Source organism: Coffea arabica, chromosome 2c (genome assembly GCF_036785885.1).
Source record: "Coffea arabica cultivar ET-39 chromosome 2c, Coffea Arabica ET-39 HiFi, whole genome shotgun sequence".
Classification (NCBI taxonomy): Eukaryota; Viridiplantae; Streptophyta; class Magnoliopsida; order Gentianales; family Rubiaceae; genus Coffea; species Coffea arabica.
The window spans coordinates 36,837,577-36,865,095 of record NC_092312.1 but is presented as its reverse complement, the minus strand read 5'-3'; the positions used below and the strand labels follow the sequence as shown (position 1 = coordinate 36,865,095).

The window sequence follows — 27,519 nt, the reverse complement described above, 5'->3', positions numbered from 1 at the left end:
AGTTCCAATCGCGACCTTTCTCCTTTTTCCACACAATTACAATCCTTATTCATAAAATAAATAATTAAAATAAATAATAGAACTAATAAAAAAATACTAATAAAACACTACAACTACCCAATTATTCAATCTAATTAACCTTTTAGGTAACCCTATTGATATGGATTGATGGATTGAAGAACCAACTTAACGAGGAAGGTGAGAATTAAAGTGTGGCCTAATTGGACAAGGCAGGCATTCACAAACCAGCCAAGGGAGAATATATTCCCAAGAACTGATTTTCTAGACTTCAGAATATAAAAAGCAGAAACCACTTAGTAGTGAGGAAGCTTTTTGCAATGATGTGACCATTTCTGCAAGCCACCTGTGTTCTTGCTGCTTCTATCCAACGATGCTCATAGCCAGGGATGTTAATCGACTACCACATTAGTAGATACTTATACACAATGAAACAGGAATCTAGTTAACGTTATCTACAACAAAGGGAATACGTGCATGGGATGCTCGCCCATGTAGTACTTTGAGTTCGAGAAATTGCAATGATATTTTATGAAGTGCAATAACATTTATCGCGCCAACTAATTAATGGTTTTATTTTGCGAAATTTGCATGGCAGATATACTACATGATATTTGCTCGAGATGTAGTAGTACTGGAATATCTAATGGTATGTGCGAGAGACAGATGAACAAGTACGTTATCTTTGCACTGTACTCAAGGAATATAAAAAGGGCGGCGTGCATTTGTATAGATTTTTCCTTGCATCCTTTTTTATATACATTTTTTAGGGTTATTATCACTTTACCCCCTTAAACTATATCACTACTACCAGTTTATCCTCTAACGTTATCTTTTAGTTATTTTATCCCCATAAGTAATTTAACTCAACATGTTAAGAAATTTTAGACAAAAATACCCTGTTATTTTATAGTATTATTACATTGTTATTATCACTTTATTAGTTTGGATTATAGTGATACAATCATTTTAGTTCCTAACATTATTTTCTAGGCATTTTACTTCATCATGAATCTAACTAGTATGGTCAAAAAATTTTAAACATATTTATCCTTTTATACATAATTAAAAATAAAAAAGTTGGAATGATTATTCTTCCTATTTTTTCACTTTAAGAGATCGAAAAACATAAAAATAAAAGGATTTTCTCAAATTTCTTTTTTCATACTTATTAATACTAGGAAAAGAAAAGGAGATAGGAAAGAATGAGACAAAAAATTAGATTTTACAAAAAAAGAAAATAAAGAAAAGTCTAACATTGTCGTATTACTTTAAGGTTGTCGGGATTAGAATTGAAATTTGGTGGTAAACAAAAAAGTGAAATAATTTTAAAATAATAAAAGTATTTAATTCTTTCTTATTTGTAATTTTTAAAAAAAGAATTGATCTCTCTCTCTCTCCCTCTCTCCCTTCCCCTCCCCCTCTCCATCTTTCTATTTTTTTTTCAATATTAATAAGATTGCCAAGAAGAAAGAAATTAATACTTTGACTTTTTTCTTGATACTAAAAGGGAGAAGAATCACTCTAAATTTTTTATTATTTTTATTATGCAAAGAGGAAGATATTTTCTTCTAAAGTTTTTTAACTTGTTAAGTTGGTTTAATGGTAGGATAAATTGCTTAAAAAATAACTCTAGAGGGTAAATTGATAATGAGACTATTTTATGGGGGTAAAGTGATAATAATTTTAAGGGTCAAACATGTCTTTTCACTTTAATTAACAAACTCCGTTAAATTTGACCGTTAGTTTTGGGGGTAAAGTGACTAAAAAATAACGTTAAGGGGGAAATTGATAATAACACCAAACGTTAAGAGGGTAAAGTTCTACATGTTCATACCAAATAAATATCATTAGCAATCTTAACCAGCTTGCAGCAGTCGCCTGTGCAGAAGTAGGTCACAATCCTATAGCAAATAGCAATGACTGCAAGGAGCAAGAATATTGAGAATTAAACCTTGTATAGGGAGAGCATTTAAGTATTGTATGCCAAAGACAAAACTGCGGCAAAATCATTGACTATTAGATTGATTTTTGTTTTGCAGGCGTATATATAAACAAGAGAGCAAATTCTATTACATATTTCGGGTTTCATTTTATCTTTTCCTGTCAACAACCAGATTTTGGTTCAAAGAAAGATCAGAAAAGCACAAATCAAACACATATCCATAACAAAAGCACTAGAAAAACTATTAATAGTAAAGAACCCATAAAAGGGAAAGAGAAAAATTGGACAGACCAAGAAGTTCAATAGAGAAAAGCTGGCAACAGATAAAACACTTCTAAGAGGAAATTAAATTAAACAAGAAGAAATGCAAAATTGATTAGGATTGCAGAACTGATAAGAAAAAACACTTCAACCTCTATAGAAAAATCCCAAAAGAAATTCGATATGTAGTTAATGTACAACTTTTGAGATTAATGATTAACGAAATTTGCTTGGTTGATAAAAACTCAGTCACAAATTGGAGATCTTTTGCTAATCTTGAATGGAAAGTTTGACTAAATCACACAATCCTGGAATTCTTTTATCATGTTTATAAAGTTACATGCTGCTTGAACTTATTAAACAAAAATTGAGAGCTAATTTAACTAAAGGACGTTCCACAATTGCACTTGTAACCATCAACATTTGCTTGAAATACAAATTTAGCAACTAAAAATGATGCAAGGAAAACCTCAAACCTTCAACAAAAGAAAGGCAGTGGGGGAACTTGCAAAAACATACATTGATCTGTAATCGTAACTGAAAGAGCCAAAAAAAATACAAGGTAGAAACAAAGTTATGAAAATGTCCTCCAAAGACTGCTATTTATAGAGAGAATTTATGCAAGAGACAAAGTGTTTAATCATGCCTTGAATCCACAAACAAGTTAGAAATGAGTTGTAAAGCTTCTTTTGCAGCTGTCTTGGGCTGTTTCCACTGATATTCTTACAGGAAAATGGGTCAAAAAGCTTGTGTGAACAAAATACGTGTTGCAGAGCAAGTTGCGGCCGAAATTGAGGAATGCATGACTTCAAGCCACGTATTCATGACGTCGCGTTTTCACTTCTATGAATTTGGCACCGTTTGAACTGCTATTTTCCTGATGATGAAGGCCGAACTATCTCTTGTACAAAACATAAAAGTTGTATCCCTTTGAGTTAGCTTTCTAATGCCTCAAGAATCATCCCATTTGGAGCCCTGTAGACTAATAAATGATGAAAATACCCTTGACTGGTCAGAACTCTATTTCAGCTTTCGACAACAGAGTTGCACTTCTGTATTTCAATTTTTTGACTAGGAAAACGACTGAACTGGATTTCGATATCTTCATACCAAATGTAGATCTATCTCTTAGTTTCAAAATGGTTAAGAATTAACTCAATCTGATGCTTGTAGCTCAAGATATAGTCGAAATACCACAAAATATCAAAACTGGAAAACTTTTCTTCTTTTATTCTTGATTGCATTTCATCTCTTGCACTTTATATTCTCTTTTTATCGCTTCAAACCATCATCAATCATCCAATTATCTTCTCAAATCATGTCATTTGATGATTGAATCCTTAAACCTACAAAAACATGGAGTTTTTGCTATTACAATTCATAGAAATGCCATTTTTACCACTTAAACCATAAAATGTATATTTTCACTAGAAACTTAGCTAATTAGCTAAAAACATGACTAAAACACATTAAGACTAACTAATAAAACACACTTAAAACACGTAAAATATATACGTATCAACCATACTCACATAATGCTTTACGCATTTAATCAGTCATGTTTGACTTATGAACATCTTTTAGATAGAAAGCTATAATTCAATAAATTGTTTTTGAGTGGATGACTCACATAATGTTTTATGCATTTGATCAGTCATGCTTGACTTAATGAATATCTTTTAGATAGAAAGCTATAATTTAATAATGAGATATGTAAAGCAGACTTCATGTTTGTTTGTTACAGGAAGACTTCCTCGTCATTTATATAAATAATAATATTAATTTAATTCATTCTATGTGTTTAATAAAAATGGAATCGGATATCTATCATTTAGTATTCCTAAGTTTTTTTAATCTTATGCTAATAAAAAATAATATTAGTTATGTACGTACATTGAAGACATGAATATAATTAAATTATACTTGTACATCACCTAGATACTGGTTGGTTTGTGTTCCTTAGATTTTTAGCCTCCTTTTATTAATAGAATAATTCATATTCTATAAAAATAAATAAACTTTAGTTGATTATACGAGTGTTTCTTTGAATTGTAAGTACACTTAACGAATTAATAAATTTTTATTGATTAATTAATACTTATTTAAATCAGTAAAATTTGTATGGTCTCAAGATTATTAATTATAGAAGTTTTACTGTTTATTACTTCTATTATTTAATTGACTCAATTTATCCACCACTGGAAAATTAGAGACATACAATTTTATCTTTGAAATAAATTCATAAACCTAGTTTTTGACAGTATCACATGGCACCAAATTTGAAATATCTCACTTACCTCCCTTTCTCGAACCTTTTATAACATTTAAAGCCCATTTCAAAATATAATTAAAAAATTTATTTTTCATGAGAGAAAATATAATCTCAATCCAAAGTTACCCTTTTATTTTACTCTTTAGTACAAACTTTTTCTTGCCATCCCTACTAGGGAATTTCCCTCATATATCACCCTCAAAATTAGAAGCACTCAGCCTGTCGAGCATCTTCTGCCGTCGTCTCCCCCATAGCCCGCCGGAGGCGCGGACAGCCAGCCAGGCAAATCTGAGGTCCATGGTCTCACCGTCTGGGTAGAGCGATCACCTAAAATCTCGCAGCGGCGGCAGCTCCGGCACCAAATTCGCGACCAATTCTCCGGGCTAAAAGGTTGGTGCCCCACCGTTGCCTCTCGCGGCACTATCTCTTTCTCCTGGCATTGGATTCTGCCTCCCTTCTTTGTGTATGTTTGTGCGTATTAGGTGGCCATTGTTTTCTCTTTTTTTTTTCGCCCTTATTTGAAAATTCCCCCATTCTGTGTACAAATTTTATCTATTTGATTTTATTGGAGTGTCGATGTCATTGGAAATTTTGAGCTTAACAAAGTGTTACTTTTTCCAAAACTATTGCTAAATCCGGTTGAACACGGTTGAACTATATATCTGGCTAGAATATGGCTTAAACATAGGATAAACTCAAATTTAGCAGCAAAAAAAAAAAAAGCTGAGTAGGAGTCCGAACAACTCAACATGCTAATCTGAATGGAAGGAAAATTAGTTGAGAAGGTGCAAATGTGGCATAAAGGCACCAATTTGCGCCTCGTGAATTCATAAGGACTTAGAAGAATGTGCTTTGATTTTAAGTTAGTGAAAATCATGAAGGCAACAGCTTGATAAAAGAAGCAACGCATATTGATTTAGATGCTATGGGGATTTTCTAATTTTTTTTTGCTCTTCATTGATAATTTCGATGAAGACAAAAGAGCAATGCAAATTGATCTAGATGCTTTGGGAACTTTCTAATTTTTTCCCTTCAGCTATTTGCCTTTGTATTCTACCATCTTTTGTTTATTTACTAGTTGACTAGGCGCTCATGTCTTGCTTAAGTTTGCCCAGATTTTGCTTTTATATCCATAGAAGAGTTAGTAGGAATTAGTTGGCAAAGAAGAATATAGAGAGGTCATGTTAGACACATGGTTGTATATTATATACATAGAAAGGCATTTACATTTACAGGTCCTATTACCATAGTGACACATTGTTAATTCAACCTGATGATGTAGGATTCTGATAATGATGAATTGCTCTTCACCTGATGAAGTAGTCTGATGACTGGTAGATGATGAAGTTATTTGTAACTTTGGAGGTCTTCTGCAGGAAGCTTCTCTTTGCACGTAACACACCATACAGTAGTAGTACAATAGCCAGTTGATCTTCATTTTGGTTGTTGATACTGCATCCAGTATAGAAAAACAGCGCTATGTGGCAAAATTGAACTTCTCAGCCATAATCTGATCAACTGTAGAATTGCCGATATGTGCAATGCAAGTGTATATGGCTGATAAACTGTAGCATTGCCGATATAGTATGTACAATGCAAGTGTATATGGCTGATGAACTGTAGCATTGCCGATATAGTATGTACAATGCAAGTGTAGCAAATCATTTAGGAAATCTATGTCAGGGGAGTATATGATACCTCGAATTGTCCTTTGTGCTTTAGCTAAATGTGAAAATTTCAACAGTTTTATGCTGCATTATAACATAGTGAAGTAGATTACTACAAAAATGAAGAGGACGAAGTGTGATTTAAGTGCTTATGATATAAAAAAACACACATGTCAAACAAAACTGATTGTAAACTCCAGAATTACAGATTCCAGGAATGTCAGGCATTAGGAGTGTGCAAGTCAAATATGTAGTTATATATCTAGATGTCAATCATCAGTAGCATGAAATATCAACAAAGTTGGCTTCAGAGCACCGCCAAATGGTATGTCTCCAAAATTGATGTGGGACAAGATGGGTGAGATCTTGCCTACTAGTGCGAGCAGAAGATCAAGGATCTAGAGACTGTTTTGGGTTTATGAACATTATCATGGTAAGAAAAGAGGGGAAGATGTAGAGAAGCTATGAGAAAGAAGAACAATACAGCTAATAAACCAAAACTCAATCTTATTCGTCAAATTCTCTGCTAAGAATGACATAGAAACAGAAGTATTTATGAAGTAAAAAGATACCTGAAACTCCTATTTCCATATTCTAAAACTCCTATTTCCATATCCTAAATTGGAAAAGTAAGTATTTGTAGAACTTTAGAACTTTTAGGAACTTTCCCTTTCCCTATAAGAATGACTTGAACAACTTACCTAACGTTATAGATAACTAAAAAAGGCCGAAAATGATGACAATCTGGAAATTTCGAGTGACAAAGGAAAGAGAAAATGTTTAAGACCTAATAATAGAAACTACTGAACACGCAGAGAAATTTGACCATTTGTTAGACCCTAGGAATCACCATGCACAGACTCCTTCAGACCAAAACTTTTTTTGGGAAAGGATCTTTGAGTTTTACTCTTAGCTTCCAAGGACAAGAATATTTGCCCAACCACCTTATGGTTGGGAAACTAGTAGAGAAATTGGTAGAGAAAAAGGTAGGGAAGGGTGCATATTGAGTAGAGTGAAAATTATCACAGCAGTTTGTTAATCCTATAATCAGTTGTTCTGCAGCAGAATTGCAGTTTTATTTGTGGTAATCGAGAGAATATGTCATAGATGCTATTCGTGTATCTAAATTAGCAATTTATTAGTGCCCTTTGTTGTATCAGGAAGGATTCTAGAACGTCATTAAATCGCTAAATGGTCTCATGCTTGCTTCCGAGATTAGCACATATGGTATTGCTATTTCTAGAAAATGGGTCCTAGACAAGTTCGGGTGCTCCAACAGATCAGAACCCAGGAACAAAAATAAATGGCAAAAATTTTGTTTTTGCATTAAGATATCTCGCTTGCTATAACGGACAAGTACGTATGTGAAAAAAAGAGAGTCCTATTTTCTCTGATTTTGTTGTCGAAAAATTCTGCTGGATTAGTGATAATCTGTAACCTATTCCTACATCTCTTTTCGCGTTTTTGTAAAATGAGAGAAATTAAATGTGATTCTTTTGAATTAATAAGCTTTACCAAAATTCTTGTAATTATAGGACCATCAACTTCATTGCTCTATTTGGTTTCATTTGTTGTGATTTATGTGCAATTTTCTCTAAAAATTTGTTGAGTTTTTAGGGTACTCATTATCCTCCTTATCTGTTTGAGTTGTTTCAAAGAAATATGGTGTGAATATCAAGTAACTTTTGATGAATGAGCACGCTACAAAAATGACCTCAAATACGTCAAAGTGAGTTTTAATTTTGCTTCTCTAACTCAAAATCCTAACAAGTTGCCAAACATGCACATGGCCAATTTAATGACACTATCCAAAAGAAAAAGGACAAATTTTTGTATAGAAGAAGACGATGGGTTTTTGAGATTTTAGTTCAGATTTCATTAATTCATTCCCATATTGGATAGAGATGTCTAATTCCACTATTTTCATTTAATTACATTGATGTAAATTGAAGTGATAGTGTGCAAGCAAGACCTGCAGATAAGGATAAAGAGAACTGAAGAATCAAATATTTTAACTTATTTTTGTTAACGAATTGAATGATTGCATTGTTTGAAAAGTTACTTTTGGCTATATGAAAAACCTCTATTGGTAGCATATTTGATCTATTATCTTTTCATCTGAAGTAAAATAAATTCCATGGATTATAATACATGGAGCAATATTTTAACTAGAAGTGCTATAAGTACTATTGCAATAACGCAATCAGGTTAGGAATTACTTAAATGATCAGCAATATGAGATGTGTTCTACTTGAGCACTTACACATGACTTAGCATTTTAAAATGTCATGCTACATTATTACATATGACTTTGGCATTTTAATGTGTAATGTATTGCTTTATTATCTTCTTGTTTAAAGCTTTCAATTATAGAATTGACTGACTCAGTTAGGTTGATTTTTTACACTTTTGATTCCCAAACAGATAGAAACTAATATATAGGTCTGTGCCGTGAGCAGTCCACAGCCAGCACAATCTAGTACCTCCAAAGGTCCAAGAACTTACTTCAGTTATGATAGATTGTGACATAGGATACATTAATCTAATAAGGCAATTTTCTTTATCAAATTCTAGGTAAAATGTCATGACATAAAGTATTAAGTGCTTGATGCCAATAATGGAACAAAAAATGGGACAGTGTTGGTCCAAATTATTGCAAGAGGACACGCTTAGCTAAGCTGTGGTAGTTTTACATTGTATGACTAAATGCCTGTTAATCGGTTAGTACTCTTTAACATTGACCAACTGATTGTCTTAGTGATTGGCTTCTTTGGAATTTCATTTTATGTTTTTTAGATCAAAAGTAGTTTCTATTTTAAAATGAACATTTAATGGACAAAATATTACAAAAATTATCGCCACTGGTCCAAAAGTCATATACAACAAGGATCTATTTATGCCTGCTGCTTAATTTTTCATTGCAAGATGAAATGATGCTAATTGAGTGGTAAATGCAGCTAGATTGATTGCAATTTTTTAAGACAACAAAATATGTATATTACATATTGAGATTTTTATGTAAAGACTTCAATGGTAATTATAAAGATGAAGTCAACGAATTGGTTGAGATGAAAGAAAGCTTATGAGGATTCAACCAATTGCTCCAACTTCCCAAGAAGAAATAGTCGATGTTTGAACAGCTTTTATAATTACCAAAGGTTTGTTGTATTCACTATGATTTATAACAGTCATTCGACTTATAACGTCCCTACCGTGTACTTGTGAACTGATATATTATTATATTCTATGTGGAGTACAAAAAAAAAACAACTTAGATGAGGGCAAGCTTTAAGTTCATTCTGCAACAAAAAAGTGGTACTGGCAATTTGAAGAGGACACAGGAAATCAGTCCACCACTGCTGCAGCTAACTCACCAACCCAAAAGCAAAGGCTCCCTATCAAATCAACTAAGACCACCTCTGCATAATCGAGACCAGTGATAGTGTACAAGCAAGCCCTGCAAATAAGGATAAAGAGAACTGAAGAATCAAATATTTTAACTTATTTTTGTTAACGAATTGAATGATTGCATTTTTTGAAAAATTATTTTTGACTATATGAAGAACCTCTTTTGATAGCATATCTGACCAATTATCTTTTGCATCTGAAGTAAAATAAATTCAATGGATCATAATACATGGAGCAATATTTTAACTAGAAGTGCTATAAGTACTATTGCAATAACGCAATCAGGTTAGGAATTACTTAAATGATCAGCAATATGAGATGTGTTCTACTTGAGCACTTACACATGACTTAGCATTTTAAAATGTCATGCTACATTATTACATATGACTTTGGCATTTTAATGTGTAATGTATTGCTTTATTATCTTCTTGTGTAAAGCTTTCAATTATAGAATTGACTGCCTCAGTTAGGTTGATGGTTTACACTTTTGACTCTGAATAATATATAGGTCTATGCCGTGAGCAGTGCACGGCTAGCCCAATCTAGTACCTCCAATAAAGCACTCTATATTCCCATCTATAGCTTAAAAATTGCCCATACAGCCATTTTTTAATGACGCAATGTTCTTTCATTGAATTTTGGATGAAAAAAATTAACTCTAATGTTTGACTTGTCATCGCAGTGATAAAGTGTATATGTCCTGAGTTTAAGAGGGCAAATTTTACCTAAGGTCAAGTTCCAGTGATAAAGTGTAATTAACCCTAAAAACTCATTTGGGAAGAGGATGGTTACTGATTGGAGCAAGCATCAGGCATCTACAGCAGCTCCACCTCGAACCCTCAATGTGCAGAAATTGGCCGAATCACGAGCTAGTGAATTGCACTCCCTTCATTCAATTGTCGGTACTCGTCTCCATAATGATTTTCGTTCCCAGAGAAACAAGAGGAGGAGAACCACTAGCCACCTAAAGAAAAGGTTCTGTTATGATAATAGTAATAATGGGCTTTCGGAGACAGACGAGAAGAGGCTCCCTCGTCGTATCCGTCGGAGAATTCATCTAAAAAGGAATCCTCTGACTGGCTTTTCTACATCTGGAGATGGGACCAAGAGATTATCAACACATGTTTGGCATGCTAAGCGCTTCACCATGTCTAAACTCTGGGGATTTTTCCTTCCTCTCGGCCTCCATGGCAGGTAGTCACTTCTTTATTTCTGACTCCAACCAATCATGAATGCTAACTATGATATTTTTTTTCATTTATATATCTATTACTGATGTATATATTTCCTGAGGCAGAGGTAAAGGTTCAAGGGCTCTCCTCAAGAAGTCAAAGCAAGGAATGCTTGTGCACGACTCAAGTTACTATAGTGCTGTTCAGCTGGAGGGTCCAGAGGCAGGCATTTCTTCATGTTCTACCTTGCAAACATCTAGTTTGAAATGCTTCTATACTGTCAAACCAATTTCATAGGTGCTGCTACCAAAAAACAAAAGTAAGTTATATGCTATACATGACATTACTGTTTCATGCTTTCAGGACCTCTTATTGTTGATTCTAAGTCAAGTAATGGTCCCTTCTCCATTAGAAAATTCTGGTCAGACATCCCAGCTTATAGTTGCTGGTGTCACATATGGTAGTGCTATGGTAGGTTACTGTCTTGATTTATTTAGCTACCTATCAAAATTGTAATACACGTTGATGTTTGACTTTTGCGTGTGTATTGGCAGCTTCATCATGTTGGGACTGTATTTGCTCAACCAGTTGCTCCGGTGACCTACATGTGGCGACCACAAAATCCAATTTTGACTCTCAAACTTTTCAAATCTTGAAATTCTTGAAACCTTGAAAATTTGGGGCTTGTCTTTTAGTGGTTTTGTCACAAGGTTGGTGGCGTTCGTATCAAGATTATTGCTCTTTTTTGGGTATTTTTTGGTTTACAAAGAATAGATTTACATATACATCTACAAATAATCTATATATGGTTGTAACTAGAATTGCACTATTTAACCTGTTAATTTCTCCCTTGTTTTTTTTACCCTGTATGTGAGGCTGAATTTATTCTCTAAACCTAGCTTTACTGCATATATCTTGAATAAGGTTACTAATTTCATCATTGGACTTATAATTTGTCAAATGCAGTTGCTTTGACGCGATTATATGAACACTAGCCTCTAATTGTGCTCTAAAATTAGTTATCTTCAGGCTTTTGATTGTGTCTCGTTCCTCATTACTTTTTGGTATTCAGGTTTCATCAATTGTGCACGTTTTGGGTTTCTGAGTTGATTTTCCCTTTTCACTTTTATGATTTTAAATGCAAAAAATTTTGGTTCCTACAAAATTTGTGATTCATTTATGTGACAAACTAAAATTGTTTCTATAATATATTGTTATTTCTTTTGCAAAAAGTCGTAGTTTGAATGCTTTTCAATTGGTTGATTTGTCAAATAGGTTGAAAAGATTCATCGTACTTTTTCCAGAATCGTTTGGCTTTCTCTTCTTTTGTTATGAATTTCTTTTAATTTGTTATTCAGCAAAAGGTTTGTTTTCTAAGTTTTTCTTTTTTTTTTTTTTGCTTTGTGTTATTTGTTTGAAACGTTAAAGAAGCTTGGTTGTTTGTAGTTGTTTACTTAGTTCCTGATCGAAGAATTCCTGCAGGCACGCAGAATCGATCGTAATAATAAATTACTTGGAGTATTTTCTACTTTATTTATTCTAACAAAAATAAAAAAAAAGTTGAACTCAAAGTGTGTTTTAATCACTACTCAAGAACGATTCAAAAGAATCAAGGTAAACCTTTGAAAACATTCAAGAAAATTACAATAAACCAACAACAGTTGAATAATGATTAATTAAAAGTCTACTAAGACAAGTCCTAATGACACCTATTTATAGGCGAAAAACATCTGAAACCGAAAAGGAAAAAAATATCAAGAAAATGAGAAGACAGTAAAAAATCTTGTTGTTGGCCAATGCTGGATTCAACGCTAGATCAGAGGCTCTCCAAGCCGGAGCCGGCGTCGGATTGAAGTGAAACGGCTTCAAAATTCTTGCAATTCCAAACGATACCGGATGATCCATTCATAGTACAGTAGTTTTTTTTTTTTGTGTGCATTCGGATTCTTTTTGTCCAAATTTTGTTCTTGCAAGTCTTTTTGGTTCCTGGATGATGTTTCACAATTTAAAGTTTATTTCCACGCCTCTTTATTGCCTTACCCTATTTTTATTAATTTAATTAGGAATTCATCAAAACTGATTATAATGATTGGTTAGAATGTAATCCGATAGATCTAATACAAAGATAATGCGATAAGAAAGTTCTGATTCATAATGCTTAAAGATTATCTCAAGCCGCTACCCGTCAAAGAAAAAAGAGTGATTTTTTTTCCATTTCCATGTTGTGTAAAAAATTAGGGAATAAAAATTTCAGGGTTATTATCATGTTACCCCTTAAACTATATCACTACTATCAGTTTATCTCCTAACGTTATCTTTTAGTCACTTTACCCTCATAAGTAATTCAGCTCAACATGTGAAGAAAGTTTGGACAAAAATACCCTTTTATTTTATAGCATTACTACATTATTATTATCATTTTATTTGTTTACATTATAGTGATACAATTACTTTAGTTCCTAACATTATTTTCTAGATATTTTACCTCGTCGTTGTGGCGACCCCACTTCCCCTTAAGGCGAACCAGAGGGTTGGCGGGCCGTCTGCCTAACTCTCGCCAGGACTCACGCCAGCAAGCTAGTAAAATCCTTTCGAAGTATAGCCTAAACTATTACAATATTGATCCTCCAAAATAGACCAATAACTAAGACCACATTAACTTCAGAGATAACAGCACTTTAAGATAGCTACTCGTCGATTCCTAAACACCTTACGCGTTACAAACCATGGAATAAAATCAAACAATCCCAATTAACAAATTCATACTCACCAAATACATTCTTACAGGCTAATTAACAAATTTACACAAGCCACATAACTAATCTAGGGTTTACATTTTCCAGCTTCAAGTGGCAACCCGAAACAAAACTACATTGTTTAATCCGAAATACATTACAACTACAGAGCTAAGTCATAAGGTTCAAATGCATTCATAAGAAAATAGAAGTAGGCTCAGATCTCTCAAATGTCAAGACCTGTCAAGGAAAACAAATAAACGTGGGGTGAGCTAAATCTCAGTGGTGCCCCAAAACATGCAATTACATAAGGCAAGTAGCAATTATTGATTTCAACTAAAGGAAACAATTAGGAAAGTGTATAACAGCACAAGGTAGGATACAGGGGCTCTCAGGAGCCATTCTCCTCGCTTGATCAAAATTTATCGTAACTGACCCTCCGTCAACTTTCACTACCTAAACTCCATTGTAAGGATCGAAGACAACCTAAGAGAGGGGGTGAATTAGGTTTTCTAAAAAATCAGCTAAGATATAGGTCACTTTTCTTTAAAGCCTACCTTTCTTTTCTTAAAGACCACCCAATGGATCAGATTACAAGAAAGCACAGGTATTCATAAGATGAAGAGAAGAATAGTTTATATAGAAAAGCTGTAAACGAAAATAGAGAAACAAACCAGGTTTCAAACTCAACTGGAGTTTGAACAGCACTTTTATATACCAGGTTACTTCAAGTTGAACAATCTTGCAACCAATATCCTTTGTACAAGGGAAGGATCACTTTCTTCTTACCCCAAACCACACTTGGTCAAGTAAGAAAGTTTTACAAACACTCAAAAAATCCTCACAATGCTACACTATTGAAGAAGCCGTGTCACACTTGAAAAACTACAAGAAAATTGCATAAGCTAAGAATACAAATGTTCCTTTGGAGTATTCTAACACTTGAATCACTCACGATCTGATGTAGACTTGATGTACAAAGTTATCCTGATGTGGTTGACTTTGTTCTTTTTATAGGAGACCAGAAAATTCTTCAATTAATGCTGTCAACGGGTAGAAGGCAACTGAAGAGTCAACTAGCCGTTGGTGCTGTCGGACGTCCGATATTCAGTTTTTATGCGTCTGAACGAGATCAATGAGTTCTGAAAGTTTTTTTGAATCTCTTAGGACGTCCGATCCCTTATCACCATGCGTTCGAGGGTAAGATGCACACTTGGAATTTCCTCTTCAATTTCTTTGGACGGCCGATGCGTCCAGAGTGTTGCTTCCGAAGTGCAGCAACGCTTGTCGGACGTCCGATACTCAGGTGTTGAGCGTCCGATCGTGATCAGTAATCGTAGAAGCCCTGGCTTGTCTTTTTCGGACGTCCGAGTCTGAGTTCTTCACACGTCCGAAGATACTCAAAGGATGTCGGACGTCCGATACTCTCCTTTTGTGCGTCCGACACTTCCTCAGCACTTTTCATCCCTTTTTATCTTCTTTTTTGCTTTAAGTCCACAGACCTGTTTAGTGTCGTTTCTGAAAAGGGTCTCTACAAAAAGTATTAGTAACATCCATTTGTTTTGTAATCATCAAAAGATATAAATTAAGATAAACAATCTCCCCCTTTTTGATGATGACAAAACATTTGGATAGAGCAAATATATACGAACTAGGATATAACAACTCCCCCTAACGAAGTGCATGAGTATACAGGAAGAAACGCAATCTACACCATCAGTGCTAATCCAACGCAACTCCCCCTGAAACTGACTCCCCCTAACTAGTTACTCTACACCATCAGTGCTAATCCAATTCTCCCCCTTTTTGTCATTACAAAAGTGAGTATCAGTTTTGATACCAGCAGTATCAGATAACATCAGTACGATCCATCAGAAACATTATCAATAACACGCAATATCAGATAGTATCAGCAAAATCCATTCATGTTCAGCACAATTTGGAATCAACAGAAACATTCATAACAAACACATTCATTCAGCAGATTCCATAACAAACAACCATTAAACATTCATAACAAACACTTAGTTATAACATCTATAAATAGTAGAAAATATCCAATTGTACAGACCAGGTGTACATCACTTAGCCAAAAGTTTTGCAATGCAAAAGATGAACTATAGTCCTAGATTAAGATGCAGTGACCTAATAGTGCCTAAATGGTGATTTTAGATGATCTAGGCCTCCTCCTAGCCAGACGAAACTGTTCAGGGACCTCTTCTTCCTCAGTTTCTTCATCATCATCTTCATATGCTTCCTCAGTTGTTGGAGCCTTGCCTTGATCCTTGGGCTGAGAACAGGAAGCTGGTGTGGTCTCAGTACCAGTAGTTGGCCCTGTGGGCTCAGGTCTTGGCTCTTTCCCATGAACATTTGCATTGTTTTCAGGTATTGGAGGGACAAGAAGATTTCTTTTTTCAATGAAGGAGGATTGTTGGGCAGGGGTCATGGTCATCATGAAACCATCTTCAATAAGCAAGACATGTTGTTTGAGGTCTTCAAGCAAGGAGATGACTTCAGAATTGGATGTGAAGGACTTGCTGGCAGGCTTTCTAGGATGAATGGTGAAGGGAGAGACATAGTCTGACTGATCACGAGAAGTCCTAAGAGTGACAGGGGTTTCATGAAAGTTTTTTCTTCTAGACTCAATCACAGTCTCCTTATAGCACCAATGGCCATCAAAAAATTTTAAGTTCTTTCGTTCAAAGTAAGCTTTTGAGAAAACTGATGAAGCACTGTTTTTGGGAGATTTTTCAGAAAAAGGTATTTCAAAATGGGTAAAGATGGGGGTCAAAAATCTGCCATAAGAGAACTTCCTACGACTGTCAGTGCTAATTTTGAGCAGAAACTTGCACATTACAAATCCAAAATCAATGCGAATTTTTTCAACAAAACAGTAGAAAAGATAGAGTTCCATTTTGTTTGCATCTGTTCTGTGGCCATCAGTTGGCACCAACAAATTTGAAATGATGGTGAAGATGATCAGATTCTGAGGATTGAGATCATCCAATCTTGTCTCAGCAGGAGTATTGAAATGGGTTTGAAAATAGGTCATGAGTTTAGCATTGTAAAAATGATGGTAGGCAGAAGATAATTCCTCATACGAAAAGAAATTTGTAATTTTTCCTTTGAAACCAGATTCAATACTAGTTTTCAGAATGGAATTCACAATGTCAGGAGTTAACGTGATGTCTACAGAGTTGACTCTAGAGATGAGTTCAGTGTGTGATTTACCCTTCCTAAGGTTAACAAAAAATTGATAAAGCATGTCAGGGTAAAAGACATTAGGAATGGTCAGAAGATGAGTCCATTTCTGGAATTCAAACAGTTTAATAACAGGTTCAAGATCAAGCTTACGAAATTCATAGGGAAGGATGAGCCTTTGGGTGAGAACCCTTTTTGAGAGACTAACTCAAATCTGTCTCTGGCTTCATCGTCAATGAATTTTGGGAGATGAGTGGGTTCTTCTACGGGTTGAGAAACAGGAGCCTTTCCAGAACGTTTCCTATTTGATGTTTGTGTGGCAGATGCCTCAACATTTTGAGCCTCAGTCCTTGTCCTTGGAGACTTCCTGGTGAAGGGTTCAGGTGTTTGTTGATTCTCAATAATGTTTCCTTCATCCTACTGATCAACAGAGGGATCGGCAGATTATTTTTTCTTGGATTGGGGAGTGCTCTTCCTCTTTGCAGTTCTCTTTCTTTTACCAGATGATCTTGTGACAGTTTCATCACCCTGGGTAGCCTGCTCTGGTTCCTCATTTCCACCAACAATGTTCCCTTCATAGTTCTGCCCTTCCATCTGCTCATCAGATGATTCAGAGTTGGAGTAACCAATTTTCTTTGGACAGTTTGCTTTACTTTATCACCACGGGTCACAATCTTCTTTTTAGGTGGCACAGGAGGTGGTTCCACAATCTCAATGTCCTCATCTCTAAGTCTAAAGGACCGTCCGGCACTAGTAGATCCTCCTCTGATTCTAACAATGATGCAATGTGGATATGATTTTTGATGCAGAATGTGGTGTATAGAGGAGGAATGCAGTGTGAGCCAACTAGAATGCACTAAAATGCCGCAATGAGAGAGTTATGTGAAGTTAGGGTTTCGTATGTAAATTGGGAGTTTTGGGGTAGTTGGAGGTTAGGAGTGATTTTTATGAGTGGTTAATGAACAATAGAGGTGTAATGGAGTTAGTTGAGTCAATTTCTTGGAACTTGGTTTGATGAGAGAGGAATTTGAATTTCAAATATGAGAGGAAACTGAAAAGTTGCGTCCGACACTATGGAAGATAATGAACTGGAAAGAATGGGTAACTGTCTTATAGTGCTCAATTTTTGAGTGTCGGACGTCCGAACGAAGTGAAGCGTCCGACACAATCGTCCGAACCAGGGTTTTTCTGAAACTGGACGAAGAACACTGTCGGACGTCCGTTCCAATTCATCGGACGTCCGATAAAGATTGACCAGAAACGAAACTTAGAATATTTTTTCTGAAACGCCCAGTTTTGTTCTCAGGAACACAAATTGATCCAGTGGAAGAGCTTTTATGAGGATATCAGCGATTTGCTCTTTAGAACAAACAAACTGGACACGGATTACCCCCTTTGAGACAAGATCGAGAATGAAATGATGCTTTATATCAATGTGCTTAGTCCTAGAGTGCTGAATGGGATTTTTTGTCAGATTAATTGCACTAGTGTTGTCACAGTACATAGGTACACATTCATACACTAAACCAAAATCATTCAATGTGTTTTTCATCCATAACAATTGAGCACAACAAGCACCAGCAGCAACATATTCAGCTTTAATAGTGGACAATGAGATAGCATTTTGTTTTTTACTAAACCAAGATACCAAAACAATTTTCAAGAAAGTTGCATATACCGGTAGTACTTTTCCTATCTATTTTATAACCACCGAAATCAGCATCAGAAAATCCATATAAAGGAAGTTCATGACATTTTGGAAACCACAAACCAAAGTTTAAGGTTCCGTTAAGATATCTAAAAATTCTTTTTACTGCATTCAAGTGTGATTCCTTTGGACAGGATTGAAATCGAGCACATAAGCATACAGCAAACATGATGTCAGGCCTACTGGCAGTTAAATAAAGTAAACTTCCAATCATACCTCTGTACTTCTTTTCCTCAACTTTTGTACCTTCCTCATCTTTGTCAAGTTTGGTAGAGGTGTACATAGGTGTTCCAACAGGCTTTGAATCCTCCATTCCAAATCTTTTCAGCAATTCTTTGGTGTATTTTGTTTGATTTATAAATGTTCCATCTTGGGTTTGAACCACTTGGAGTCCAAGGAAGAAGTTCAGTTCTCCCATCATGCTCATTTCAAATTCTTTTTGCATGATGATGGAAAAGTCCTTGCACAAGCTCTCATTAGTAGCACCAAATATGATATCATCCACATATATTTGCACAATTAAAAGATCTCGTGAGCTTTGTTTTGTGAAAAGTGTAGTATCTACAATACCCCTTTTAAAACCATTTTCAATCAAAAATCCACTCAGGCATTCATACCATGCTCTAGGAGCTTGCTTTAATCCGTATAAAGTTTTTGAGAGTTTAAAAATATGATCTGGATAAGATTCATTTTCAAAACTAGGAGATTGGTCAACATAGATTTTTTGATCTATAAAACCATTTAAGAAAGCACTCTTAACATCCATCTGAAATAATTTAAAATTCTTGAAACATGCAAATACTAGAAACATTCTTATGGACTCCAACCTAGCTACAGGTGCCAATGGCTTCCAACCCATTTGGTTCAACATGTCTCTCAACTTTCTCTTTATCCCGACCTAGATGACATGATGGTATGGTTGCCATCAGCTATAGGGTGTTTCTCAGTCAAGTCAGCATGGGAAGGTTTGCATTCCAGAGGGAATGAAACGTTGGTTGATAGGTTACTTTGGTATAACATTCTACCTTTAAAGGTCTTCTTTTTCGCTTGGCATGCTTTGAGGAACTTATTACTTTTAGATCTGACTTTGAGAAAGTGCGGCATCTCTTTGGTGTCTAGATGTCATTGCTACCTATAGGAGGAGGACTCGGTGAGTCATTTGCTACTTCATGGGCCAAGTGCTACAATTGTCTTGGACCATTTTGCAAGACGATTTTGTATTCTTGATGTCATGAAATCCTCATTTTTGGCAATGTAGGTTTCTTGGTTTTATTCATCTTCAAAAACTTTGAAGGATCATATTCGTTCAGCCATGCCCTATATTATTATTTGGTTTCTATGAAAAATGCGGAATCGGGCAAGATTTGATGGAGCTAGGTTTGATGTTCAGGAGGTGATTGCCAGAGTTAATTATTTTATTAAACAACTAGGGGTTGCCAAGATTTTCTCTGCAGGTCATTTTCATGGGGACATGAATGATCCTTAGGCTGGCTTTGCATCCTCTTGGCATTGTCATCATTCAGTTATAGTGGTGAAATGGCTCCATCCCCTTCAATTTCATGTCAAACTGAACACAAATGCCAATGTGATAGTTGGAAAAGGAGTGGGAGAGGGGGTATCCAACGAGATCATAATGGCGAGCTCATCTTTGCTTTCTATAAAGAATTTGGAGATGTTGATGTGTTGACAGCTAAAAATCTCTCGCAGATGCATGGTCTGTTGCTTTACCAGGAAAGGGATTGTAATCATTTGTTGGTGGAGGTGGATTCTGAAGTCCTGGTTCGCATGGTTTGTTCAGGTGCACTGGCCAATAGCCATTATGTAATGTTCTGCGATGGATTAGGGGGCTCTAACAAGAGTTGACTGCCTTAGTTGTTCATGTTTATCGAGATGCGAATGCTACTGCGGATAAGCTAGCGGGCTTGCACCTTAATGAAGATGTTTTGCACAATTCTCCTCATCAGCAGTTGTCTTCAGTCAAGACATCTTTAGTTTTAGATAGGGACGAATGCCCTTGTACTCGTCGTCAGATTGTAAGGGAATAGGTCCTTTAGTTTCTTTTACACAGGCTGTCTTGTTGACATTTGTGTTGTTGGCACTCTTAATTTGTTTTTTTCTTCAATAAAATAGGGGTTGGCACGCCCTCCTTGGGTTTGGGGATCTTTGCCCAAAAATAAAGCAAAGAGGTCTTCAAGTGGACTTGCCTAGCCTGAAAGTGGTTTACATAGGGCTGGTGAGACAGGTTTGATAGGCCCAAGTCTTCATTTGTAGGACGTTGACCAATGAAACTTGATTAAATTGGGATTCTCAAATCTAGGGTTGACATGAACAAATTACAGTTGCGATCAAGAAGGTTAAAATCCAAATCATGCATCACATCTACAGCACTTTAGTTTCTTATGAAACTTTCGTTATTGGGTTAACCAGAAACTTCACATGTGTCTAGCAATTAAGTCATAATTCGTTCCTTTTGCGTATATATTTTGAATAGTATTCAAGTTATGTGAACTACCAATACTTAGGATTTTGCAAAAGTGGAAGATAAAAAAGGCCTACCCTCATTGACTTGAGCTTTACTAATGAGTAAGTTACCATGCACCGATTCAAATGCGTTAACTTTAGAAGAATTCAAATGTGAAATCAATTAGAGTATTTTTTGCCCTAGATAATTCCCGATCATATTCAAATTATATATAATGATGAATTTAAATAGCATTGGACTCCCCAATTAAACACATAACCAACTAATCTAGCATAATTATTGTCAGATACGCATTTCATCCCATTGATGATTATCTAAAATTCTAATGTCCAATTTTCCAAGAGCCATGCTAACTAACTACTAATAATTCTGTGTCAAATTCCTTTTTAATTCAACTTATACATCATAGTATCAATGAGAAATTATTTGTTATAATTAATTATGAATTTAATTAAACAACTAGACAAACGTGTGGATATACAATAAGAAATGATTCCACAATGAAAATTATTGAATAATTTTTTCACTCAACTTGATGGATAATTTTAAAGTGTAGCGTACTCAGCAATTTATGAAAGTATGTTGTATCCAACAAAAAAAATGTAAAGTTTTTTTAAATTTTCAACAACTTTAAGTCCCTTGAAGTCTTTTGGCCAATAAGATGACATCACGTGGTTTCCATTGAAGTGTCTGGGAAAGATAAAATTCTCATAGCCAATAAAATAGTGCCACATTGGTTGACAAAGTTGGAGCCCACTAACACGGCCTTATTAGGAATCTTATATATAAAAGACCCATGTATAGTAAAACTAACACTAATGCCATCAATAGATAGAAGATGAGAGGTGTGAATACTCCTATAGCTAGGTGTTAAATCCTATAACCCAGTGTGAGCTCTAATTTATCAAAATGTCATTCATTCGAAATGCCTATAAATATCCATATTTGAGCCAAATTTTTTTTATAAACTTGTTCAATACTTGATTAATTATTTTCCTTAAACTCTTCCATAATTTAGTAATCTTTTTGTTTTTCAAAATGCCATGTCAAAATAATATTCAAAATAAGTGTCAAGAACATCTTTATAACATATTCCAGATGCTCCATACTCAAAGAGTCATATCTTTAGAAAAATCCTGAATAAATTTACAACTAAAATACCTACATATGAGTAGCATCAGAATTGCATAAAAATCAACAATGTTCTATTACAATTTAGTGACCGATTCTAGACGAGCAATTCACATTATTTTGATCTAGGCCATGAATATACTTTTGAAATGTATCATCCCAATGTTCAGTTTGCTAAGAATGCAAAGACTGTACGGGATTGTATGTCAAAATATGGAGACTATTGCGAATAGGAAACTTTCAACACATGTCAGGTGTATAAGATCCAAAAGGAATGCTACGATGATGCACTTCGTCAGTCAAACATGAATGACTTCATAGATATTATTAAAGAAGGTAATCCCAAGTTGTATTGCATGTATTATGATAGGATTACGGCAAATGTTGATAGGTTATTTGGATTGCATTCTCAATATTACGAAAGCCCATTTTTTTTACCTAACAATGTTTTAGCTCAATTGCTCGATTAGGTGCAGAAAATGTGAGGCCCATTGATATTAGACCCAATAGGCTAATGTCTACTATTATGGAAGGCCTATCTAGAATAAGGAAAATCAAATGGGCCCGATCCTTAGGCCTATACAATTATTTATGTAGGTACCTGGACTTAAATTATAAGGTCTGCTACAGCAACGAGGTCTGCTATAACGTCATTGATGACATGTAATCCTAATACCTCAAATGCTACGTAGAGTTCAATGGAGCTCAAAGGACTAGGTATCAAATTGTAAATACGAGAAGCCAATCCAAATAAAGTGACTATGTCAGCAATAATACTTTGCAATCCATATCCAAATTCTTTGTACAAAGAGTACTTGGATAGGCTCGACGAGAAGGCTTTGAGGACCTAGATATTGGAAAATCTTCATATTCCTTACCCAACACCTATGTCAAGACACCGATCAAAGCTCCATCTCTTAAATACAAATGCAGAGCACCCAAGTATAAAGAACTCCAAGGATACTGGCTTCAATTCATCATATAGGCAATCAGTGTGCACCTAGAGAGGAGAATGGATATGAATGCAATCATGCTAACTCCGACTTCGAAGCTGTTATATATTCGATTCATAAATGAAGGTATGTTACAGCTTGTTGGAAGATCATGGAGCATAATGAAGGTGATCTTCCAAGATAAATCACATACCAAGGAAGCTTCTCCAGATTATATTCCACAAGCATATAGGGACTATTTGGATATGGAGCAATGTAGTCAATTTTTCAAATACTATCCAGAGATTGTTCATGTTGATTTTTTGAAACTTGAAAGAATTTAATCCCTACTTTTACTTTGATTTATATGATACTGCAATTAATCATGTACTCTCCAATTGGGACATAGTTATTGGTTCTGATGCAGTAGTAGAAGTGTAGGAAATGAAGGGGTTTCACGAACATCCTCCCAATGAGAATCCCAATGAGAATCTTTACTTGAATAACCATGAATCACATAATCATGAAAATGAGAGAAACTCTCACAATTGGTAAACACCAACTAACGATATATTTATTTTGGAGAAAAGTCTAATATATTGTCTTACAAAAGCCCTAACTACCCCTATTTATAGGCTACAATAAGTCCTACTTTTGAAAGGAAAAAAACACACATAAAACCCTAAACAAACAAAAGTGCTTTATTTGGTTGGAAGGATGTCTGGCAATGTTTGGCTCTATGTCGGACTCAATGATCACCACCCATCTTAGTAGTTCTGCAAGCTACATAGGACCTAGAACATGATGGGCCATTTGATGGGTCTTACGTCGGGTGCCCGACTCGGCTTGAATTAGTTCCAATCGCGACCTTTCTCCTTTTTCCACACAATTACAATCCTTATTCATAAAATAAATAATTAAAATAAATAATAGAACTAATAAAAAAATACTAATAAAACACTACAACTACCCAATTATTCAATCTAATTAACCTTTTAGGTAACCCTATTGATATGGATTGATGGATTGAAGAACCAACTTAACGAGGAAGGTGAGAATTAAAGTGTGGCCTAATTGGACAAGGCAGGCATTCACAAACCAGCCAAGGGAGAATATATTCCCAAGAACTGATTTTCTAGACTTCAGAATATAAAAAGCAGAAACCACTTAGTAGTGAGGAAGCTTTTTGCAATGATGTGACCATTTCTGCAAGCCACCTGTGTTCTTGCTGCTTCTATCCAACGATGCTCATAGCCAGGGATGTTAATCGACTACCACATTAGTAGATACTTATACACAATGAAACAGGAATCTAGTTAACGTTATCTACAACAAAGGGAATACGTGCATGGGATGCTCGCCCATGTAGTACTTTGAGTTCGAGAAATTGCAATGATATTTTATGAAGTGCAATAACATTTATCGCGCCAACTAATTAATGGTTTTATTTTGCGAAATTTGCATGGCAGATATACTACATGATATTTGCTCGAGATGTAGTAGTACTGGAATATCTAATGGTATGTGCGAGAGACAGATGAACAAGTACGTTATCTTTGCACTGTACTCAAGGAATATAAAAAGGGCGGCGTGCATTTGTATAGATTTTTCCTTGCATCCTTTTTTATATACATTTTTTAGGGTTATTATCACTTTACCCCCTTAAACTATATCACTACTACCAGTTTATCCTCTAACGTTATCTTTTAGTTATTTTATCCCCATAAGTAATTTAACTCAACATGTTAAGAAATTTTAGACAAAAATACCCTGTTATTTTATAGTATTATTACATTGTTATTATCACTTTATTAGTTTGGATTATAGTGATACAATCATTTTAGTTCCTAACATTATTTTCTAGGCATTTTACTTCATCATGAATCTAACTAGTATGGTCAAAAAATTTTAAACATATTTATCCTTTTATACATAATTAAAAATAAAAAAGTTGGAATGATTATTCTTCCTATTTTTTCACTTTAAGAGATCGAAAAACATAAAAATAAAAGGATTTTCTCAAATTTCTTTTTTCATACTTATTAATACTAGGAAAAGAAAAGGAGATAGGAAAGAATGAGACAAAAAATTAGATTTTACAAAAAAAGAAAATAAAGAAAAGTCTAACATTGTCGTATTACTTTAAGGTTGTCGGGATTAGAATTGAAATTTGGTGGTAAACAAAAAAGTGAAATAATTTTAAAATAATAAAAGTATTTAATTCTTTCTTATTTGTAATTTTTAAAAAAAGAATTGATCTCTCTCTCTCTCCCTCTCTCCCTTCCCCTCCCCCTCTCCATCTTTCTATTTTTTTTTCAATATTAATAAGATTGCCAAGAAGAAAGAAATTAATACTTTGACTTTTTTCTTGATACTAAAAGGGAGAAGAATCACTCTAAATTTTTTATTATTTTTATTATGCAAAGAGGAAGATATTTTCTTCTAAAGTTTTTTAACTTGTTAAGTTGGTTTAATGGTAGGATAAATTGCTTAAAAAATAACTCTAGAGGGTAAATTGATAATGAGACTATTTTATGGGGGTAAAGTGATAATAATTTTAAGGGTCAAACATGTCTTTTCACTTTAATTAACAAACTCCGTTAAATTTGACCGTTAGTTTTGGGGGTAAAGTGACTAAAAAATAACGTTAAGGGGGAAATTGATAATAACACCAAACGTTAAGAGGGTAAAGTTCTACATGTTCATACCAAATAAATATCATTAGCAATCTTAACCAGCTTGCAGCAGTCGCCTGTGCAGAAGTAGGTCACAATCCTATAGCAAATAGCAATGACTGCAAGGAGCAAGAATATTGAGAATTAAACCTTGTATAGGGAGAGCATTTAAGTATTGTATGCCAAAGACAAAACTGCGGCAAAATCATTGACTATTAGATTGATTTTTGTTTTGCAGGCGTATATATAAACAAGAGAGCAAATTCTATTACATATTTCGGGTTTCATTTTATCTTTTCCTGTCAACAACCAGATTTTGGTTCAAAGAAAGATCAGAAAAGCACAAATCAAACACATATCCATAACAAAAGCACTAGAAAAACTATTAATAGTAAAGAACCCATAAAAGGGAAAGAGAAAAATTGGACAGACCAAGAAGTTCAATAGAGAAAAGCTGGCAACAGATAAAACACTTCTAAGAGGAAATTAAATTAAACAAGAAGAAATGCAAAATTGATTAGGATTGCAGAACTGATAAGAAAAAACACTTCAACCTCTATAGAAAAATCCCAAAAGAAATTCGATATGTAGTTAATGTACAACTTTTGAGATTAATGATTAACGAAATTTGCTTGGTTGATAAAAACTCAGTCACAAATTGGAGATCTTTTGCTAATCTTGAATGGAAAGTTTGACTAAATCACACAATCCTGGAATTCTTTTATCATGTTTATAAAGTTACATGCTGCTTGAACTTATTAAACAAAAATTGAGAGCTAATTTAACTAAAGGACGTTCCACAATTGCACTTGTAACCATCAACATTTGCTTGAAATACAAATTTAGCAACTAAAAATGATGCAAGGAAAACCTCAAACCTTCAACAAAAGAAAGGCAGTGGGGGAACTTGCAAAAACATACATTGATCTGTAATCGTAACTGAAAGAGCCAAAAAAAATACAAGGTAGAAACAAAGTTATGAAAATGTCCTCCAAAGACTGCTATTTATAGAGAGAATTTATGCAAGAGACAAAGTGTTTAATCATGCCTTGAATCCACAAACAAGTTAGAAATGAGTTGTAAAGCTTCTTTTGCAGCTGTCTTGGGCTGTTTCCACTGATATTCTTACAGGAAAATGGGTCAAAAAGCTTGTGTGAACAAAATACGTGTTGCAGAGCAAGTTGCGGCCGAAATTGAGGAATGCATGACTTCAAGCCACGTATTCATGACGTCGCGTTTTCACTTCTATGAATTTGGCACCGTTTGAACTGCTATTTTCCTGATGATGAAGGCCGAACTATCTCTTGTACAAAACATAAAAGTTGTATCCCTTTGAGTTAGCTTTCTAATGCCTCAAGAATCATCCCATTTGGAGCCCTGTAGACTAATAAATGATGAAAATACCCTTGACTGGTCAGAACTCTATTTCAGCTTTCGACAACAGAGTTGCACTTCTGTATTTCAATTTTTTGACTAGGAAAACGACTGAACTGGATTTCGATATCTTCATACCAAATGTAGATCTATCTCTTAGTTTCAAAATGGTTAAGAATTAACTCAATCTGATGCTTGTAGCTCAAGATATAGTCGAAATACCACAAAATATCAAAACTGGAAAACTTTTCTTCTTTTATTCTTGATTGCATTTCATCTCTTGCACTTTATATTCTCTTTTTATCGCTTCAAACCATCATCAATCATCCAATTATCTTCTCAAATCATGTCATTTGATGATTGAATCCTTAAACCTACAAAAACATGGAGTTTTTGCTATTACAATTCATAGAAATGCCATTTTTACCACTTAAACCATAAAATGTATATTTTCACTAGAAACTTAGCTAATTAGCTAAAAACATGACTAAAACACATTAAGACTAACTAATAAAACACACTTAAAACACGTAAAATA

General features: G+C 34.6%; 1 protein-coding gene and 1 long non-coding RNA gene across 2 annotated transcripts; one reads left to right on the top strand and one right to left on the bottom strand.

Moving 5' to 3' along the window:
* Nucleotides 1–1,789: 1,789 nt before the first annotated feature.
* Nucleotides 1,790–2,822, bottom strand: LOC140035323 (uncharacterized). The gene is made up of 2 exons (XR_011839427.1): nucleotides 2,701–2,822; nucleotides 1,790–1,941 (listed from the first exon to the last, which is right to left on the bottom strand). It is a non-coding gene; the product is annotated as an uncharacterized lncRNA (long non-coding RNA).
* A 1,808-nt stretch (nucleotides 2,823–4,630) lies between these two features.
* On the top strand, nucleotides 4,631–11,399 carry LOC140035648 (ribonucleases P/MRP protein subunit POP1-like). Its single transcript, XM_072076957.1, has 5 exons — nucleotides 4,631–4,886; nucleotides 10,254–10,765; nucleotides 10,869–10,965; nucleotides 11,107–11,214; nucleotides 11,298–11,399. The coding sequence occupies exons 2-5, from the start codon at nucleotides 10,356–10,358 to the stop codon at nucleotides 11,397–11,399; spliced, it is 717 nt and encodes a 238-aa protein (XP_071933058.1). The 5' UTR covers nucleotides 4,631–4,886; nucleotides 10,254–10,355.
* The last annotated feature ends 16,120 nt before the right edge of the window (nucleotides 11,400–27,519 follow it).